The sequence below is a fragment of the Diadema setosum genome, chromosome 5 (genome assembly GCF_964275005.1).
Source record: "Diadema setosum chromosome 5, eeDiaSeto1, whole genome shotgun sequence".
NCBI classification, from domain to species: Eukaryota; Metazoa; Echinodermata; class Echinoidea; order Diadematoida; family Diadematidae; genus Diadema; species Diadema setosum.
In genome coordinates, this window is record NC_092689.1 from 39,083,735 (window position 1) to 39,105,840 (window position 22,106).

The following is a 22,106-nucleotide window of genomic DNA, read 5'->3' on the forward strand; positions in this document are numbered from 1 at the left end:
GTTTTATTTCCCTTTGTTTGATGTTTACTAGTATCTTACAATAAAAGGAACTTTGACAAATTCTCATAGGTGAAAACATTCAGATTGGTTGGTACCTGACAATGTACGTAACTCATTTAAAGGTGAATACTCCTTGTATCTGAACTCATTAGAACTGGATTCCCATGTTACCTGTACACTGTACTTGCATTCCACTCATTAATAGTTTGAGCTTCAAATCTCAGTAAATACATGATGTTGTGCGAGACTCGTGGACCATGTTGTGGCAAAAAAACCCCACTTTAATACAATATCCACAGTTTGTATGTCAATATGCACATGGGCTACATATACACGTATGTACAGAAATTGGGCACACAACTGCAATAATTATTATCAATGTACATCACCACTGAATCAGAAAAAGCAATTCCTAATGCTTGAGAAAATATAATTACAAATGCATCTGTTTTATCAGAAAAAACAGTACTAGTTGTAATTGTAGTACAGTACCTGGTATTTGTGCATGAAACTAAGACATAGAATAAATCTTGTTATACATTTTGTATTTACACTAAGAGCAAAGTCGAAATCATGCATTCAAATTAAAAAAGAATATCAACCTAAACACAAAATGCTGTATGTTAACAGGATAAAAAAACAGGATTTACAAAGATTAAAGCAGATTTCCACAGTGCAGTACTTTGGTATGACAAATGTAAGAGTAAAAACTTATCACACAGCACTTAAATAGATCCATCCCCCCCCCAAAAAAAAAAAAAAAAAAAAAAAAAGGTTTCGGTTTTTTTTTTTCTAAATAAAAATAATGGATATATGGGGAACACCGGTGCTAACACAAGATGTCTAATTTGTTTGTAGAAATGGTTGAAAACACGAGTACTGTTTAATGCACAAATTAAGCAGGTCTGCATGGTCGAAGCAAATCGTGTCCTTTTGCACATTAGCATGAATTGCCTGTGGATGCAGCATGTCAAAAAGTTTGTGGTGGCATGGTGGCCTGAAGCTACTAATACTCGCCACAGTCAATTTTAGAAATTTTGTCAAGTTGTTGGTCTAAAGGGGGCAACAAAATGACATATAATGCAAAACTGTTATTCCTCTAGTTGTCTGTTCATTGTTTTGCTTTTCTTAATATGCACACAAAAACTAATGCAGTGTGCCTAGATTATACATTTACAATTACAGTGTATGCTTAAGAATACATTTTAAGTATACTAGTAATAATTGAACCGCAGTTAATGTTCATTCTACACATGTATATTTTGTCTTTTCTACTAGACTGGACATTATCTGATTTATACTGTGCTCTGTATACAAAATGCACTACATCTTTACAGGTTCGCTGATGGGGGAAAAAGAGAATACCTAACGTCTATACTTGTTCACAACACTGCCTATGTCAGGACCAGGGTGAGAATAATTTACATACAATTTACATTACATGCATTTCTTTCATTATAATTTGGCAACCATGTTATGATCGACTTTATACTTGGGCTCTGACCTGCCCTGAGGAAAACCTACACATGCAATGGACTCTTCTTATCAAAAACACAAATATATAACAAGCTCTTGTCAAAACAATGTAATTTTTCTTTAATCATAAAATCAGTTTCTGTGTATCGCATTGTTTTTCTTTTTATACCCTTTTATAACAAAATTTTGACATGACAAAATGGTTTCACTGGTCCTAAGGGAATTTTTGCAGAGATATTCATGTAATAGTATTTATAGGTCGTATCATTCTGTTTTCAAGCCCTGGCATTAAAAAACAAAGTAATTTCACTTGTAACAAGTCCCACTGACATTTTTACAATGATAGTCCACTGTATTACAAGATGAATTTCCTGTTCCCCAATCACTCCCTTTGTACTGAACTAGTATATTCAAAGTTACAGATATATTTTTTTTTTTCTCTGAGGTCCTGGCAACAAGCCAATTCATCCACCCTCACACACCCGGTGAATTTCAATACTGGCAAGGTAGTTATCATGCATTAATTAGTTGCTGCTATGTCAGAAAAGCCTTGCAAAATTCTTGGGCAAGCTTTTTGTTATGAGGAACAATCTTGGCCACATGGGGATGTTTAAAATTTTAATGTTACCGGTAAATAATTAATGAACTCTCGTAACAGAATCTGTTTGCTGTGTGACTCTCATAATACAGACGTTCAACATTGACATAGCGCACCAACTAAACATACTGTATAATTTACACATTACTCCCAATCAGTTGACTTGCAAATTATGTACAGCAGATACAAATGATCACACACATGCACTTTCAACTAGTTTACACAACTGACTTTTGAAGACATCAAGAATAGTCAGTATCAAGTTAAACACATGGAAATATAATTGAATGATTTTATGTGCCATTTCAGATGTTCTTTCAGAAATTTAGAATGCTGTCATTACCAATATCCAGCTCCAGAGAGGAATGATAATTGTGAATGGTAATTGTGATTTATAATTGTGAAAATCGGATGATTTTCAGTTACCGAACAATGAACAGAACACACTGATCCAAGCTGTACATGGTACAAATTAAAATTATGCTCGCTGAACCACACTTGAAGTTCAATGAAAACTTGATGAGTTTTAGGCTTCTGGTGACACACCCTTTCACCAAAGACTGCATGGTATATGTTTCACAATTTGTCTACAATCACTCCTTGATAATACATACGTAGAAGGCAGTCCTGTCTGGTAATGCACATCATAAACACTGAGGTATTTTAAAAGAGCATGAAGTAAACAATCACTCTGCTTAGTTTTGACTACCACACATTTCACACAGACCCCAATCAAGTGAAATCAAACAAACACCTGAAGTGACTGACATTTTTATGAGTGAGAGATGCACAAAGTCGATTCTACAGCTGAAATTCATATCGTAGAAAAAAACACATATTCATATATTCTTTCATTGGAGGTGTGAATTACAGATAGACCTTTAGGGAACATATATTGACTGCAAATCACATATTTATGAGCACATACAGACACTTCCTAACTAGACTTTCTTGGTGTATTATGATATAAAGTGACTATTAATTGATACAGAAACTTCCAAAGAATATTTAAGACTGATAAGATAAAGCAAACATTGCCCATGGACTTGAAAGTGTAGTTGCCTGGGTTATTTATTACAGCATTTGTGTTGAGTTTCTGCAGAGAATCGCGCCTTTCGAGTAGAATTCCGAATTTAATTCTTGCATTGCATCTATGATGCAATGCAAGGAATTCTGTGTGTGTGTTGTGTCATCAGTTGTAGACAACCTCCTTTTAACAATAACAATTGCCATATTTCATACCTGAAGAAAAAACAAACAGACTAAATCTTCCAAGTTTAGTGCTAGCAATACAACAGGATTCACATAACTTTCTAAAGCTCCAAGAGACCCTCTTTTTTTCTTCTTCACAAATTTAAACATGTCAGAAAAATGCCAGCACAAAATATGAGCACTGGTGTATAAGATGCAGATATAAATGGCAAGAGCATAATGCCATTCCCATCTCTGGCTATACTTTTTTTTTTTCAGTAATAAAAATACACTTTACACTTTTCTCAAATCATGCATATATGCACACATAAAATACTTGTGGGTAAAACAATGATAGATGATATTGGTCAGTAAAATACTATTTGAATAGCCCTGATAATCAAATTGCATAAAACTATGTGTCAAACAGGTCTTTTAAAATCATAGCTTCCTAAAAGAAATACATTAAGGAATAAATGAGGATAATACCATGAACAGGTTACGACTGTATACTACTGATAAACAAAATACTTATACCATAGTGTAGGAATCATCCCAGAATAAATGCTGACCAAAGTATCAGGGTTGATCCTGTTTACACGTACTTGGTGGCCAAACAGGAGGAAGTGGATGGACTTGGGAGGAGAGTTTGTATGATGGGGATGAAAGCACACCCTCTTTTGGCTGTTTGCAAGAGCATGGTATCTATGGTAACGGAAGACTCCTTGGTGGGCAATCTGCTGGTAGGGAGAGCGACAGATGTCTGGAGGTGCACCACACTAGGAGGGGCTGTCCTCTGGCTGGTGACTGGAGTGAGCATCGGGCAGGACTGGAGAGGAGCACTAGTGACAGGAGTGGGGTCTCCCGAAACCCTGTTAGAGGGGTAAAAATGCACCCCCTGTCCAGAGCCAGGACCACAAGCCTGGTAATCCTTGGACATAATCATCTGCTGTGCCTGTGTTGAACTTGCCATTTGACTTTGAAGATCTGCAAACGTGGCTGGCCTCAAGTACTGCATGGGTTGAGCATGACAGTGCTTGGCTGCGTTGGCGGAGGCAACCTGCGAGTCATACATCTGGCTTGCCGACACATTTGTGGCGTTTGCGGTTATCTGGATGCACTCACTTCTAAGTCGCTGCATGACCTGACCTGGAAAGTTGAATGCCAATGGAAGCAGAGGAAGGATGTTCTTACTCTGTGGCAGAGCATGCCTCTCTATCCTGTCCACAGGCCGAGATTTCACGTTTCCTCTGGTGACCAGTTGGAACACTGGGATGCAGTCGGGAAACCTCTGGACAGACTGCAACCCGTCTTGGATGACATGTCTTGGCCTTCCATCAATGTTAGTCTGATGTTGTCCAAGCGAGGAGTGTTCCTGGAAGCCACCAGTCGGGTTGGGCGGATGTTGTCCAAGTGAGGAGTGTTCCTTGAAGCAACAGGTCTGGTCGGGCGCACAGGTGTCCTTACATGACATCACTTTCTGCTCTGCCGGAAGAGGCGAGATCGGAGGACTGAAGTCTTCATCGATGATCAAAGGGTTTGATAGTGGTCTCGGGGATTGATCGTACATTTCTGTGGATACTGGTGATTGTTGCTCTCTGTTTGGGTTTAGTTCTAATGAAGTTTTGACAGGATGTTGCTGCTCGGAACCTTCATCGATGGGCTTTATCTTACCTAGATCCTCACAGATAGACTCCAGAGGGGTGACTGGCATGGAGTTGTCAGCAGATTGGCATTCAGAGGAATTGGGAAGGCTCTCAGAAGTACCAGTGGGAGGTCTATGAGACTTGGGATATTTGGGTGTGCTGGTCAGCAAAGGTTTCTGGACGAATGCAGGGCTGCCATCTGAAAGGTTCATCATTCTGCATTCAGACAGCCGTTGAGCTGAATGAGGCAGGAGAGGCTGGGGGGAAACCACTGCCTGGCAAGCTGGGCTAGCCCGAGTGGTGAGCTTAGGGGGAGAAGAGCAAGACGATATGATAGGTGGAGTCACTTCATCGGGTGACAGACCCTTTGGTGTAGCCACTGTCTTGATGACGTGGTCGGCAGTGAGGCTGGGCGACTCAGTATCTCCAGGAAACAGCCACTGATCAAGTTCCCCGATGCTGCCTATAGAGCTGGACCTGCTCGGCAAGAGGTGAGGAGTGCTCGCGCTGCTTTGACCTTGAAGTAAGGTTGGAAAAGCCGACAGTGAAGGAGGGGGATAGCTCGCAGACAACCAATACTCTTCCAACTCTGAACTCTTGCTCAATTCCTGGCCATTTTGCTCCGCCTTGTGATATGCAGGTCGTTTACCCGTTTCGACATTTTTCACATGTGCTCCTTGGGCCATGCTCTGATCAACGGTATGTTTTCCCAAGAAACATTGTTTGTTCTCTTCACTTGACTCTGTTGCTCCAGCTGTGTTGGTGGTACCCTCTCCTCTCCTTTGTACAGGACTCTCACAGCTTTTCTCAAGGCTACCTAATTTGCCACCGAAAGTCATCTTCACCCTCTGGTAGCTGTAGTTATGCTCTTTCGCAACAGACAATGCATTGCTTTCTTCAGCTTCAGTCAAATATTTCGTTGCGATTTCACACAGCTGACTAGATATTTTCATGGTCTCAGGCGCCTTTCTGGACTCTAATGGGATAAAATTTCTCTTACCACTGAACTCTGGGAGGGAACGACACCTGGGCATCTTGCCCCTGGAGTTCTCTTTCTTTTTGTTGGATGGTTTCTTGGGCATCAGAGCTTCGTGTACAGCTGGTACACTCTCCAAGTCAATGGTGAGGCGACGCTTTACATGTCTGAGGGCTTCTGTTCGGGGTTTGGCTTCATTCCTGACTACCGGTGTTTCCATCTGATATAAGATAAACAGGAAGATGATTAATGATTAATATGACAGGCTCAAACTTTTATGGGTAGGAATTTTCACTTCCAAGGCACTTTGAAGGGTCTGAAAGGAAGGCAATTTCAATATGACTTTTATCTCTGACTTATAGATCTTATAATCATAGCTCGTCCAGTTAAAGATCAGTGGGTAACATTTTCATAAGAATCTAGGCATTTTGAAATTTGTAAAAAGGCAAGTCTGAATATTCATGCACAATCATTTCAATATCGTTTAAAGAATTCTAAAGGATGAGGAAGATTTCTATCTTTAACATACCAAACTACCAACTTTCAATTTGGTCCAGAAATGAGGAAAGATATGTATACTGCCAAATCTTGAAATGAAACAGAATTAACATGGAACGATAACACACTTTCCAAATTAGAAAAAAAAAGAGTAAAATAATTGAACTAGTGAAAACCAAATCAAAGATGTAATGAAACAAATAAAATGCAGCAAATTAACCTGTTGGTCAAAACAAGTATTATTTCCTAGTTCATTCAAACACCAACATAATAACAATGGTCTGTCATATTTGCCAACTAGAACAATGTGAACAACTATGAATAGGCCATAGAAGAAGTTACAAATTTACATTAATGCTAATGGAGGTTCACAACTCATTTTCATGTGATGCCACCAAACTGAAACATTCCTAAATTTTCTGGTGTTCTGCTCTTTGGGCAGTTTTGTGTTTTTCAATTTTTGTTTTGTTTCACTTTCATTATCTTTGTCATGCTAAATATTCATTGCTGGCTTCACATGTCAGTTGTTTTGTTGTGAGAATCTTTCATAAACTTTAACAGTAAATGCATGGTAAAATTAGCAACTCCAGCAAATGTAACTTGTACTTTCTTGTGCTGGTGTTGGTAGATATTCAAACTTCAATTGGGGAACTCATTCTGTCGGTGGCAGGAGCTGTTTGCATTCTACACACATGAGAACACTTGGATGTAACTACTTGAATATCCACATGAAAATCTACTTTTTGAAAAGAGATGAACTCAGAAACAACTATGTAGGTAAAAGAAATTAGACTGAAACGAATTTAGTCAAATCCAAACACAAATTCACTGTGGCTTTATACCTGTTTGCGAGATGTGTCCCTACATCCTGCTTTGGAAGAAAATTGATACACTGCACTTAGCCACATGTCATAAAGAAAGCATGGTAAGCAGAAAAGTGAAAAATACAGATACAGACATGTACAGTGAACACACTAACCTTTTGGAAGTACATTTGGGTTATATGTAAAAATACAGCAATTTTTCTGAAAAAACAAAACACATAACACACCTCTAGGAGAGATGGACTGCACGCTGGTGTTTCTTGAACTAATTGGTTGAGGCACTAGGGAAACAATTTTGCCATACACTATTTTCACATATGTCAACATTGTTATAATAGGATTTTCTGTTATCACAACTTGATTTTACACAGGTGGTAAAGAGTGCGTTTCAAACAAATTCATAGATCCCAGGCATATATAGAATAATGTGCCATCATTTAAGAAAATCCGTAGCAAGACTGGAAGTAATCAGTATGGTACAACTAACTACAGAAGGTGTGAGGGTAAATCTTTTCATTTCCCTCACTGCCCATGTAGTGGCAACAAAACTTGGAAGTTGATGGTACTGACCTGTAGCCGAGGTGGTGAGAGCTGTGTGCTGGGCGTCTGGTTTGGGGTGAGGCGGGGGAGCCGAAGCGGAAGAAAGGGCTGCTTGGTGGGTTACAACCACTGTTGGTTTTCTGATGGGCTCATGGGTACACAGTTCTCCATCAGCAGTCTGGGGGGACAGCCAAAAGAAAGTTCAGATTATAAACTCACTGTAAGGCATAGATTAGCAGACAAATTTTATAAGCTGTACCCATCTTCTCTTCAAGCTATGAGATGACACTGAAAAAAGTGTCCTTTTACACTTCTCCAAGCAAATATGAATATTTTTGCTATTAAAACAAAGTGGCATTTATCTAGGTGTCTCACAGTCTCTATTATGCTCCTCTCATTTATGAGTATGGAAGATTCTTACACAATTGGTTTCATCCTCTAGCAGGATGGCTGTTCAGTTTGAAACCAATCAAGCTTTCAGACTAGGCAAACTCAATGAATGGCACAAGTTTCTACTCTCGACAACCACAGACTTACCTGAGAGTTGGATGTGATGGTTTCTTCCATTTTCAGCTTTTTCACCAGTGGCTGGTACTCAAACTCGTTGTCCAGGGTCAGCTTGACCTGCCGCTTGCTGCGACGGACGATGGTCACTCCAGGACTGGTGGTCAGCGGGGGCGATGTGGTCACTGCCACTTGACCATTTATCTCACTGGACTTCACAGCCGAGCTGCGTTGGAGAATACGTACAATGTCAGTGAGATACATAGCACTTACATGCAACATGAATCAGGTAGAAAATCATTACAAATGTGCATTACCTGCACATATTTCAAAACTTGGGGTTAGGATATTTGGAATAGTCAGTGGGTGGAGTCTTAAAAAGCCACACTGTCACAGGTTCATGCTCATACCTAAACACCCACGTAAAGGCATGGAGGCCGGATTCAATCTGAAGTCACTGATAATAGAAACAAGCTGGGGTCTAACCAAATCCCTGAATAGCATAGTACAGTGTGTATAAAAATTGTAATTCTCTTTAAATTTGCATAGAGGTTCATCATTACAGAAGTTTACTACACCAAATCTATACATCAACAATTAAAGTTTATAAATACTGACATGTGATATAACAACGTCATGGTACAGAATGTCTCATACAGAAACACTAGCATACCTCAAGTTCCCGTGATGCTGCAGATTAACAATGTTTCTGGGCACTGTTCCGTTAGCCTGTGGAAGCTGCACCCAGCCGCCATTGCTGAGGGGCAGGAGGTGGTTGACCGATCCGGGGGCGGGCTGTAGCACAACTGGACTCTGTGAACTGACCAGGGCAGGGTTGGTCACCACAGTGGTCCGGTGCCCTGCCACGATGGTGCTGCTGGCAGTGGTCTGACTAGTGCTCTGGGCCACGGTGCTGGCTTGCACTGCTGCAATGGTGTTTGCATTTAGCAGGGGCACAAATCTGAGTGAAAGGTGGGGGAAAATGGGGCAAATCCAAATCACAGAAAATTTCGAGGTGAATCAGCAAACAATACATTTGTATTACAGAATATTAATCTTAAAGTGGGTACAGAGTCAGTGAAGTGTATTCTTTTCTTCCTTGAGAAATATATAGATGTGCTCAAGCAATGAGCACTAAAACTATTCTGTTCATCTGTTCCAAGTATTAGATGGCCTAGCCAAGTTTGATGTCCACCGTTTGAGGTTAGTTAGTTCATCATTATGGTAATTTATTACCTATGAAGAAAATATTCAATGTTCTGCACTTGTAAATGGAATTGAATGAGACATTCATTTTAAGGTGGCATTGAACCTTTGATTAGCACTTAAAATTCTGTTTTTGTTTTTTGTTGTTTTGATAGGCTATTGTTTCTTACTGCAGTAGATTAACACACACATCCAAAAACATACGCCTACACTTGTAAACACATAACACAGATGCACATAACATGAATCAATAGTTGAATACATCTCTGTGTATCTGCATGTTTTGTCTCAGACTTTTTGCAATGCCTATCGACTCACCTCTGCACATAGAGAACTTTTGGGGGCTTCCCCGCTCCTCTGCTGCTGGCCTGGGCCCCCAGGGCGCCAGGGCTGGTCACCTCCATGTGGGTTAGCCTGGGAACGCGGCAGTCTGTGGGACTCTGGTGCACCAGGTGGTCCACAGGGGATGAAGTTGGGCTGGCAGTGGGCTGCTCAGGGGCACCGCCACAAGCAGAGAAGAGTCTGGAGACGCAGGATGGGTACTTGTTGCGCAGAGCCTCAAACTCTTTCAGAAATGCTCGCTCTGTCAAATAAATGGAATACATTTATACAACTTACAATTTTCCAAGGAGCTAATTCCATATGATTGAATGCAATTGCAGATCTGTAGGCACATTGATATATGTTTGCTTTGCACTAGGGGTAAAGTGACAAGCAAGTACCTATTTTGTTCCAACCCAAAATTCTAACAGCTCGAATGGTACGTTCAGATCTGACAACAAAATGAACCAATGCAATTTTCGCTCTGTTTTCATTGCGACTGACTACTATACAGTCAAATATTGTTCTGCTCGAAAGAGTTTGGCTGTTGATATATTTGAAAAATACTTCAGGGTATATGACTGACAGCTGATATTTCTTTGAAGCCACACTTGCTAACTAGGTAATTACCATTTTTTTTTTTTTTTTTTTTTGGGGGGGGGGGGCATGATGCATACATACTCTCTGCTGTACATGACTGTGTCCGTCTCAAAGGATTTCACCCTCTTTTCTTAAAATACATTCAAGACATTTGGGTGTAACCCTCCTTTTTTCCTACCAGAACTAAATCCTTCTCTTTATGCCTGAGAGTTTTGACTTATATGGACCAGCACTACCAGACTCTTTATAGGCAACGACACATACCTTTCTTCTTGCCGCTGTTCTCCAGAGACGGACTGCTCCCTCCAGCTTCCTGCCCCTCTTCCTCCTTCTCCACTTTGACCGGGCTGTTTGGGGCAGAGGAGTACTTGCGCCGCTCCTGTTCGGCCACCTCGCAGATGGCACTGAAGGAGGCGTTGCGGCTCCAGTTTAGGCGGGACTTCCCTGGCCCTAGCTTCCCGAGCGGGAGCTTCTTCATGGCTGAAGTCTGTTTGTGGGTGGGATGGCTTGACCAAGCCTCAGCTGTCACTAGTCATTATAATGTTTAAACAGAAATCAAGATCATATACATGACAATCTTTGGAGTAAAATCAAGATGTGGATTAAACAGGCACATTACTCATACAAACACTGTTTACAGTGGCATGCACGAATTGGCAAGACTTCAGACTTGAAATCATTGGTTTGTGATGAACAAGGCACTTATGACAGCAGTCACTTGCTAAATTGATTATACTTAGGTAGATGAATGCATTGATTTTACAATAAATCACGCCACGCTGGCTTGTCACAACCACTTATGTCATCTAAACTTTGTTTTAAATTTGATATGTCAGGAGTGATTTGTATCACTTTTCTCTCCCAGGTATCATTTATTCCCAGCAATTTACTTGAAACAAAAAATTGAATCACTGAACGGGCTGCAGTTAGTTTTTATTCTTTCATCTCACACGCTTACTCAAATTGGTCATGATTTAATGACCTGTGCATTAGCAATAATCCCATAAAAAGAGAGAAATCTAAAATCAAGAAAAAACAAATCAATAAATGTTAAATTACAAGTTAGTGAAGCTGGCAGCAATGAAATGATCAGTTCCTCATAAAAGTATCTCTTTCTTAGACTCAGAATATGAAAGGAAATGATTAAAAGCTTCAAACTGACCTGGTGGCAGAGGGAAGTAGGAATGTTTCTGTGTAGGTTTGCTGCCGCTTGGAAGTTCACCTGTGGGCAAGTTTGACGAGTGTAGACAGGAAAATGTAACATGATAATAAGCTTCTGTTTTCACAGATACTTTTCTATATAAGTCTCTCGAAGTAGTATACAAGTGAGACAGACTACTGGCAGTGAAAATCAAATACAAAATTTCCAATGACAAGTGAAGTAAGTAAACCTGTGCTGGATAAGATAACTTTCAGTGACAGTACCAACTTGGAAGAGTCCCCATTTTCAACTTGTGATGCCATTGTGCTTTTCTAACTTGTCTAGTCAATGAGAGATGAGCAAATGAGATTTGATCATCCTGGTCATCAACTCGTAGGGACTGTGGTATTCTTACTTCCTCCAGTTCAGGATTCTATGACAAGAGAACCTCAGACACCCGACATTCACAAAAATGCTTGGTGTGAAAACAACACACATTACGTAGCATTTTGAGACAGTCTTCCTCATGCAGATTTACATGGAAAGAAACTGGTGATATCAAAGCGGGGATCTGAGAGTGACTCTAGATAAGTATGATAAACAATATGACAGTTTGAATGTTAGTAAGTAAAGCAGATTTGAACTAGAAATGTCGCTTTGGCGACTGGTATGCCTCCGCCATAATGCATGATTTTCCCAATAGGTCTAGATAGTACATGTGGACACTGTGTGATTATATTTTCACAAAATTGGCAAAATATTGAAATGACAAGTTTGTCACAAATGTGTTGAATGTTCACCTTCCTTGACCTAGGTTTAATTAGATGAATAGGAGAGCATGTATCTAGGGATTTAAGGACTTTAACTTGACTTTGACCCATTCATACATTTAGGCATTGAGTAATTTTCAAGGTACAGGTGTGGAGAAAAAGTGCAATTTCTGAATTGAATAGTAAATTGTTACCATTTTTATCTGGCCCTTGACCCTAAAATTCATATGATAATTACTTTCAGGTAGAACATGCATAATATGTACTCAAAGTTTCAAGGTAACTTGAGCCACTTCCGAGATATGGAGGAAAAAGTTAGTTCAGCACTTTCACTTGATCTTTGACCTTTTGACCTTTGAGGCAAAAAAAGAAAAGAAAAAAACCTTCCAGAGAATTTCTATTAGGTTACACACGCATACACCAAATGTAAAAAAATAACCCTGCTGGCATTGCATAAATATGAGGGTAATAGTAAAATTTTGAAGTCTTGCACTTGACCTTTGACCCCTGACCTTTGACCCCATGAACCCTACATTCACTTCCAGTCAGTACATGTATATACTATGTTCCATGAAGATACCTTGAACAATTTTCCAAGGTACACAGAAAAAAAGTTTTTTACTTGACCTTTTGACCTTTGACCTCATGATCCAAACTTTCACCAGAGAATTGTAATTGGGTAATACATGTATACACTAAGTTTCAAGAAAATCTCTTCAGGCATTCAATAGATATGGTGGAAATAGTGAAATTTTATGTATTTGACCCTGACCTTTTGACCTTTGACCTTTGACCTCATGACCCAAACTTTCACCAGAGAATCTTAATTGGGTAATACATGTATACACTAAGTTTCAAGAAAATATCTTCAGGCATTCAATAGATATGGTGGAAATAGTGAAATTTTATGTATTTGACCTTGACCTTTTGACCTTGAGCATGTGCACCCAAAAGTTGATAGGCACAACTTCACCCCCTAATACACATACATGCCAAGTTTCATTAGGATACCTCAACAAGTTTCGATAGTTACCTTGTCCACAAAATTCATTACGGACGGACGGAAGGACGGACGGACGGATGGACGGAAGGACGGACGGACGGACGGACGGACGGACGGACGGACAACCCGAAAACATAATGCCTCCGGCACCACTTCGTGGCGGAGGCATAAAAACATTTAACAATTTTTTGCATACCTCAAGGTCTCAGTTGTTTGGTACCTTATTTCATGGGGTCATTCTCCTTTACTCCTAAGGTCAAATACCATTTTGGTAAAGGTCTATGGTTACCTTCTTGTTTATCTTTAAAATCTGCCTTACAAACTTACTATTAGAAAGCAAAAATATGTTGCCACTTATATGTTAAGCTCATTGTTGATGATGAGTTAAAAAATGTGGGAAGGGTCACTCATCAATGTAAATTCATAGAAGTCATAATGGCTTATGAATTTCACACAGACTGTTTCACACTTGATTATGCAACTTATTTCATTCTTTATCCATGAACTCTCTGCGGTAACATTGGTACTCACTCAGATCTACGTGGCTGGTATCAGGATCAGGCCCAATCCACCTAAAGGCAGGTTTGCGGCCACGTCCCTCCGACAGGTGGATTTTGTCAATGAGCTTCAAGCTGGTCAGGATGTTGGCAATGTCATAGAGACGGCGGACTTTAGCTGTATGGGGAGAAAAGAATTACACCAGTGAGGCTACAAACTAGATCATAGCCAGATAACTAACATGAGACATGATTAATTACTGTCTGCCCATTTGCATTTCTCATCTTTACAGAAAGAAGGAAGAAAAGAAAAAGGCCTGTACTAGAACTTTTCTATTTGATCTTTTCCCCTACATTACAAGTACTTCTTCTGCACTTGAATTCTTGGAGGTCCTGTTTGACAGCCTGTACATTTGTATACACTGCATATGATGAACTGAACTGACTTGGAATGGATTTTTGCAAATCCAATTGACAGGAAATTTGAGAATTCCTTACATATCGAGCTTACTTAAAATCCATGCAACCTAATAATACACCACACTTGCAATGTTACCACTCTTGGACTTACTTTTGAACTTGGCACTTTCTCCCATTTGGTAATTCTGGTCTCCCTTCAGGATCCTGGCAGCAACATCGAGGGAGATGACACGATCCTACAAAACAGAAAACAAAAGTTTGCATCATTTGAAACTGCAGCAAACAACATCAGATGACAGTGAATACTTTTCATTATCAAATCCAATGGGACAAAATACCAGATATCAATGAGGATAGGTATTGTAGCACCCAATCTCCCAATTGTCATCGTAGCAAGGACATTCAATCAAATGGACACTTTGTCTTCCCTAACGACTTTTAGCAATTTGCCTTGTCACAAATTATCCATGCTCCAAGCATGATGGAGTCAAATGCTTCTTTTTATGAAATTTAAGCTAAAATGTTTCTACAGTTGTTATGGATAGACATGGAGAGATATTACTGGTACAATATAAATATTTGATAAGCATTCACTTACCTTGCAGACAAGAAACAGCATAATAAACTTCTGGCTCATCACTCCTAGTGTCTTGTCTTTCTTTGTATCTAGAACCAAAATGGATAGAAACATGATTTGAAGCAAATGAGAGCAAAATGAAATATTTATAACCATACAGAGCAATTAAGTGTTATTTTTGAATTAGCTATTCCCTTCATTAAAACGATATCAAGGAATACCAGCAGGCCTACCACTCAGATTTGGCTTGGAACTCTGAAAATGATCTTGTTTAAAGGCCCCTATGTTTTGTACATTCCTTCATTTTCTCAAACTAGTGGAACAACATTTTTCTAAAATTATAAAAAGTAACACCAGAAATTGTGTGCCAAATATTCATGTCATGCACATGAGTGTGTGGTATTGATACTAATATTTTTCATTTCACAAAAATGGAAGCTTTGCATTATTTTCTTATCTGAACTTCACTCAATAAACTACACACAATCACTCCAGTCTAATAGCTGCCACTCACCATCTTCCCAGTTTTCTTGACCATCTCTCCTCATCTCCGCCTCTGTCGGTGACTTCAGCGGCACCTGGATGTTGCTCAGATCCTGGAACGGCAGCTTTGCCAGGGTAGGATACATCCTATCGTCACCAAATGTTGGTGACACGTTCTCGTCGGACAGCAAATAGCCTTCATCAAGACGATGCAGGTGAGCCAGCTGCTCTGCAAACCTCTGCCGCTGACCAAGACACTGGACATTGGAGGAGATGGTCAATACGTAATGACTACAATTTGTACATTGAACCAACCAACTACGAGTCAACAAAAGCTTCTCATTTATTATATTTGCCTTCACTGTCTTGACCATAACAAAAAAAAAAAAATCATTTACACTGTACATGTGAGATACACTGCGCATTGTTGATACAGTCTGACTACATCAGACAAAGTGAACCCATACTGAATATGTCAACTGATACTTCCTTATTGACTGTTCTTTGCACTGTCTTGAGAAATGAAATGGGACTGAAATAATAAAATGACCCTTGCATGAGGTTGGAAACTGTTGAGTTTCAAAGGATTGGTACACTGAAGATCCTCAAAGAATCAAGCAAACACAGAATGATACGGCAATGTGACAAAATTTGAGAAGATACACTGTAACAAAATAAAATTAAACTCAATGACCCGAATTCACAAAGGTGGTACAATTGAAACCATGGTTTAAACCATGGACAATTTGTATGGAGCACCAAGTGTCACATGGCCTACAATGAACATTTTGTCAACGAAATGGTCATTTCGTCGATGAAATGACTAATTTTGTAATGAAACAGGCCATGTGACACTTAGCGCTCCATACAAATTGTCCATGGTTTAAACCATGGTTGCAATTGTACCACCTTTGTAAATTCGGGCCAATGAATAGATTCTGGCACCCTACCTTGAGTTTGGCCAGCGTGCTGTGAATTCTCGTCCTGCCGTGCCAAAGGTATCGGTTCTTAGCTCTCCTACTGACCATTTCAACACTCTCAAGGACATTGACAATGTCATAAATTCTCCTTCTCTCAACATCTAAAGAAAGAAAGGAACAGGCAAAGTTCATTGGATTCTATGAGGGCAACAACCTGATCCATGTTGGAAATGAATACAATCAAATAGAAAGTAAGTATACAAGCGCATAAACTAGATTTCTCCCACATGCCTGCATGGACATTTGAGCAACTATTCCATACTTTTAACATGCTAGTGTCCATTCATAGGGCTTACCCTACAGTGAGGTGTCACTCAACATTTCAGGTCATGATTCAACAAGAATTGACTGGTTGTCGATGCAACTGCTAATAATTCCAGGCTTTTAACAAAGATATAGGAGTATTTAAAGAATAACATTTCGTGGCAAACCAACACAACCTCAGTTAAAATTGTTGAGATACTGTCTTCATTGTGCAACATGAGGCATATCCCCCCCCCCCAAAAAAAAAAAAAGATACAAAAAATTTAAAAGAATAACAGAATGAGGTACGGAGCACAATTCGTTTCTGTTTAGACAATTTTTTTTTACACAGAAAAATTTCATTACAATTTTGTACCATCAGTGAGATTTGCTATGTCATTCAAATTGCAAAATAAGAAAAAGTTCGGGTTTCTTTCAGCTTTCCCTCCTTTTGCCAATGGCACTGTCCAACTTTGTCCTCGGATGAGGAGAGCCCACAACAATGTTGACTCTCATATTATGACACGATAGCACGAACATTTTAGACCACTTACTCAGATCTTTTGAGATTTGATCCAGAGAAATGTCCATGGCCTTTCCATCCTCTGGATAATCTGGATATTTTGTTAGGAATCTGGAAGAAAGCAAACAATGTCGTCAGATTGCTTCACCCGAGTGCCAATTAATATTACAGTGTTAGGAAAAGAATACAATATCACTCTGATTCTGCAACTGGATATGAGCAACCAGAACCATTTCTACCATATTTGGATGTGAAAATGGTTACATTTTTCATTTTAAGTTATCAACAGTTGGGTTACACAAAAGAGCTCATAACAGACAGAAAATAAGTGTGGGCTTTATTTAGCTTTGATAGATTATCTACTCATACCCTAATCAGGATTTCTTGGACCCACATCCACATTATAACACAAGTACAAAACACTGTGCAGCAGGAATGGTAAAATTCATAGATTCTGAAATGAGGAAGCCTTTCTCTTACTTTTGACACAGCAGTCCAAGTGACTTGGACTTCCTGTTGTTTGCCTTCTCTGAATCCTCCACTCCACTTTCTTCCTGTGATGAATTCAGCAACCCAAGGTGTGACAAGTTTTCCGCTGTTGGTGCATCAGTACCGATACTTGGCGGTATTGCTCCTTGCGAGGCCACTTCTACCAACCCTTCAAAGAGGCGGGCCTTCTTTTTCTTGTTCTCCATGTTCCGAATCTCTGGCGATGCTGCGCTCAGCAGCATCTTCAGGTTTGCTGTCGGCGTGAGCGGACCGGTCTGGAAATCGCCGTCAGTCGGCTTTGTCGGCGTGATGGGCTGAAGGGCTCGTTTGCAGGACTCATCAAAGTGTTGACCACTGCTGCATGGAGTTCTAAATGAGTTGTCACAGTTTGAGCTCTGGCCCAGAGTGTCTGATGAATCTAAACTCAAATCCACTGATGAGAAGCCCCCACTTGAGCCAAGGTCACTCGTAAACACTGATGTATTTGGCGTGTAGCAGGAATCACTTGTTGAATTCCTAGAGTCTTGGTTCCAGCTGTCATCTATCTTGCCCACTCTCTCTGAGGGCACAGTCTCACCTTTGACCTTTGGGCTGCAGGTCATGATGTCCACGGTATGATTGCTGCTGGAAGACCCTTGGGATCCCGAGAACGGTATCTTGACTCCACTGCCGTACTCGCTGGATTCACTCTCATTGTCACTGTCTGGATCCAGTGGCCGGAAGTTGTTTGGTAGCAGGAATCCAGACATGCTGGATGCTAACTCAGCCATGTTGAATAATGGTCAGTCAAACAAAGTCAGAAAATGCATCTGATGGAGAAACAAAATAAGAAGCAAAGGTACAAGTGCAAAACAATGTAATGTGACTATTACGACATACATTTATCATGTAGGTATAAAAGTCCAAGGGCTTGTAGCCTACAATGTGAGTAGACATTCCTTGAATTTCTCCCTAAATAGATATTTTGGTTGTAGGATCAAGTTTGACCAGTTTGAAATATTTCCCTGCTTATCCAATTGGGTGGACACTGCTGACATAACAAGCCAATGATTACCTCAGTTGATATCCTTATTTTATCTAATACTGATTTCAAACTTTGACTGAAATTGTTTATTTGTAATTAATTCTACACTTATTTTTCTTGAGATTTCAAGTTTATTCACAATAGATATTTTCTATTACAAGTACATTGGGCAGATTATTAATACACCATTCGCGCAACATTTTGAGTTTGTCCCTTCATCATTTATCTGCCAAATGAATACACAAGATCATATATCTTTCCTCTTTATATATTTTTGGATTTTAATAAGCTTTTTTTTTTTTGGGGGGGGGGGGGGGAAGAGCCAGAGGCAGGTCCTGCAATTCAGTCAGTGTTTGCCTTAAATTTCTTGCGATGTGGAAACATGCTAAAATCAGAATGGTCACGAACATGTTTTCAAAACCTTTTGACTGCCTGTAGGTCCCTAGATTTTAAATGCTCAAGATGAAAAACCAAACCAAACAAAAATTAAAGCAAAAACAAAAATAAAACACCGCCATCGAGGGAGGTTGGACAGATCAATATGTCGTATTATGGGTGAAGTCTGAAGATGTGAAGTACTGTCAAGAAAATGAATTCCTGAGCAAGAAACAACCTGGTTGTAGTGGTATTTAACTGACTAGACTAGTGAATGGGTGATGTTTTGTTTTGTGACAGTAAACAGGGACACAATCTTGTTACTGCATTTCATTGCCATCAGCATCTACAATCCATTTTAGCTCCTGAAGAATGAAAGATGCTTCTTTTATTCTTTGGGTAAATAGTTTTGAACTCTTATAGATCTAGCTGTATATTGGTCAGGCAATGGTTCCATGAAAGCACAAGTTTGTCTGACCATTCAAATTTCAACACAAATGGCTGCGATCACGATTGTTCTTTGCTTAATACAATAGAGCCAGGCCCCACATCCGGTCGCCATTTTAAGTCGAGCTGTGTTGATGAACCAGCAGCACCATACAATTGGCATAATAGGCAGAGCGCGCAAAGAACCAAACAAGCCGAAAAACGCGCGCCCGCCTTCCCTGTGTAGTCCGTTGGCGATCCGCGATATAACGCCCACAAATAAGAGCCTGTCCCAATCATCAAAGACATCATGCCAGTACAGTCAATCTATGTGTCCAAATTTCATGGTATCAGAATGTACAATTTTACTTATTCCGTGCACTCTTACGAGCAGCCGAGTTTCGACAGGAAAACATTACATTACATGGCAGTAAGAATATTTAAACTGTAACGTTAGTGTTGCCTGTTGGTCGTCGCGTTTCGTCGACGGCCGAGAGGCGCAGTGCACGATACGTCGACAAGTACGACTTCTGTTACTAGTGCTGAACACAACTCGCGGCTAAATTAGACAATCTACATCTTTTGTGACTCATATATATCACTGTCATGTCGTCAACACTGAGAAGAAAAATAGCGTAATGTAGCATTTTTGTAAAACTAAATGAGTAAGTGAGCAAGTGCTATAAATTTTGCATACAATTCAACATCCAACGTTGCCTGTCGAGCTATCCTAGTCGATATTCCGACTGTTCTCTGCTGATCGTGCGTTGGGGTGTCGTTGGAAAATGGCTAAGTTTTCAAGTCGAAAGATTTTTTTTTTTTCTAAACTGGGTCGGCATGTGAAAAGAGATATCATGATGAAATTATATAATGCCATAAATATCGACTGTTAAGAAATTTGCAAATAATGACTTTTAGGAAAAACTTACCATATTTTTCCAAGGCACCCAAGCCAGGCCAAGCGTCTGCCTCTGCTAACACAGCTCAGTCATAGCCGATCACGATCAATGGCACAAATCACACACACACTAAACGTACACACGTACACGTAATACGTCCCTGAACTGCCCTTATGCGTACACGAAAACGGCATACGATACAAGATTGGTTCGCGCACAATCGACCAGTCATTAGCACAGAAACCACGGGCGTACGTTTTTCAGTTCAATTTTGGCGCGGCTGATGCGGGCACACACAAGACCGCCCATTTTTCGCTGTCCTCGCACAACTCTCTATACTACTAGTATTTTGTAGAAACATAGCTTTATGTGTGTGTGCGTCTCATCGGGCCGTCCCACTATCCAATGAAAATACGATGAATTGAACAAGGCGTGGCTTAGTATTCCGGTGCAGCAAGCTTGATGGTGCGTGAATGGATGGTTGTGACTGAACGATTCTTATTAGCATACGTGTGTACTTATACACTGTACCAGTTATATTACGTTGTACAAGTACTGGTACATTTACTGCTCTACAAAAAAAATACACAAACCAAAAACCTCCAAAACATCACATGCTTTACGCATGTCCGTCCGGCTACGTTCGGGCAGGCACCTCTCTGGCGGTTCGGCACGAGTACTTCCCACGGAAGTGTTACAATATTTCTTATATTCCACCTTCCTGGCCCTGGGAATAAGAACTGATCACAGCAACTGGATGAAAGATATGCTTCACCACGAGTCAATTATGGAAAAAAAAAGCAACAAATAAACAAAGGCAGTATTCAATTCTTTTAAATGTGAATGTCATGATAATGGTTTTAAAAATTAGAACGGATCTGTATGTTGTAATTTAATATAGATTCAAAATATGTTTCACATGTATGCCTAAAGGATAAATCCCTTCTGTAAATGTTTTTGAAACCTATACCTACTCTATGTTTAAGTCAACATACATTAGTTGACAAAATCTAGTCATCAACATATGAATGAATGAATGAATGAATGAATGAATGAATGAATGAATGAATTATGAATGAACCAAAACATGAAAAATGTAGTTGCAAATGGAGTTATAAGGCAGTTAGAGCATAACATTACAGGGAAGTTGTGATATATCTTTTGTAGAAAAAATGATTGGCACTCACTCAGAAACATATGCAATTTTTGTAGATTTCCTTTATGTGAATAGGAAGAGAAAGCATGTTGCCATTCTTTGCTGTGGTGAAGCAGCATTAGTTTGGCTCGAGGATCAAAACAGATGGACGGGCTCAATTTTTACTGGACTACAATGGCTCGTCACTGTTCGATTAGCAGCTTCCTGCAACTTTTTTTCTGCCTTTGTAAGAGGCAAATGCACACACACAGTTAGAACTTGAAACAAACAGGCCTCACTCTAAGATGCTAGGTATAATAATAAAAGTGGAGTCTGATAAACTGCTCATTCTAAAAAAAGAAAAAAAAAAAGATACTCTTGAAGCTGTGGAAACAGGATGAACAGGTATGTTACATTATGACACAGTGGGCCTATCGTGAAGATTGAACATAAGCACAATAAACAAACAAGAAATACACATACATATATTACATGTAAACAATTGTCAATGCAAAATGGAAAGGCAGGTTTTGAGGTTCAATCTGAAATCATCAACAGGAGGTGCTTATTGTAGAGACATTGGAAGGGTGTTCCAAAGTTTTAGGCTAATGTATAGAAAAGTATGATCCCCCAACTATGTTCGATCTGAGGTACCTGTAAAATTTGTGAAGTTAGATAAGGGGAGATTTGGTGAAGGATGGTTGGTAAAGATGAAGAGTATTTTGAAGATAGATAGGGGCA

At 39.8% G+C, this 22,106-nt stretch overlaps 2 protein-coding genes across 2 annotated transcripts; both read right to left on the reverse strand.

Moving 5' to 3' along the window:
• Window positions 1-258: 258 nt before the first annotated feature.
• On the reverse strand, window positions 259-7,250 carry LOC140228704 (uncharacterized). The gene is made up of 2 exons (XM_072308976.1): window positions 7,228-7,250; window positions 259-6,107 (listed from the first exon to the last, which is right to left on the reverse strand). Exon 2 carries the CDS (start codon window positions 6,105-6,107, stop codon window positions 3,861-3,863), a length of 2,247 nt encoding a protein of 748 aa, XP_072165077.1. The 5' UTR covers window positions 7,228-7,250; the 3' UTR covers window positions 259-3,860.
• On the reverse strand, window positions 7,038-20,319 carry LOC140228906 (uncharacterized). Its single transcript, XM_072309175.1, has 15 exons — window positions 20,261-20,319; window positions 17,498-18,315; window positions 17,049-17,128; window positions 16,222-16,352; window positions 15,303-15,528; window positions 14,810-14,877; window positions 14,363-14,447; window positions 13,826-13,969; window positions 11,543-11,602; window positions 10,645-10,908; window positions 9,778-10,042; window positions 8,927-9,214; window positions 8,287-8,479; window positions 7,780-7,927; window positions 7,038-7,069 (listed from the first exon to the last, which is right to left on the reverse strand). Exons 2-15 carry the CDS (start codon window positions 18,274-18,276, stop codon window positions 7,038-7,040), a joined length of 2,763 nt encoding a protein of 920 aa, XP_072165276.1. The 5' UTR covers window positions 18,277-18,315; window positions 20,261-20,319.
• Between the last annotated feature and the right edge of the window lie 1,787 nt (window positions 20,320-22,106).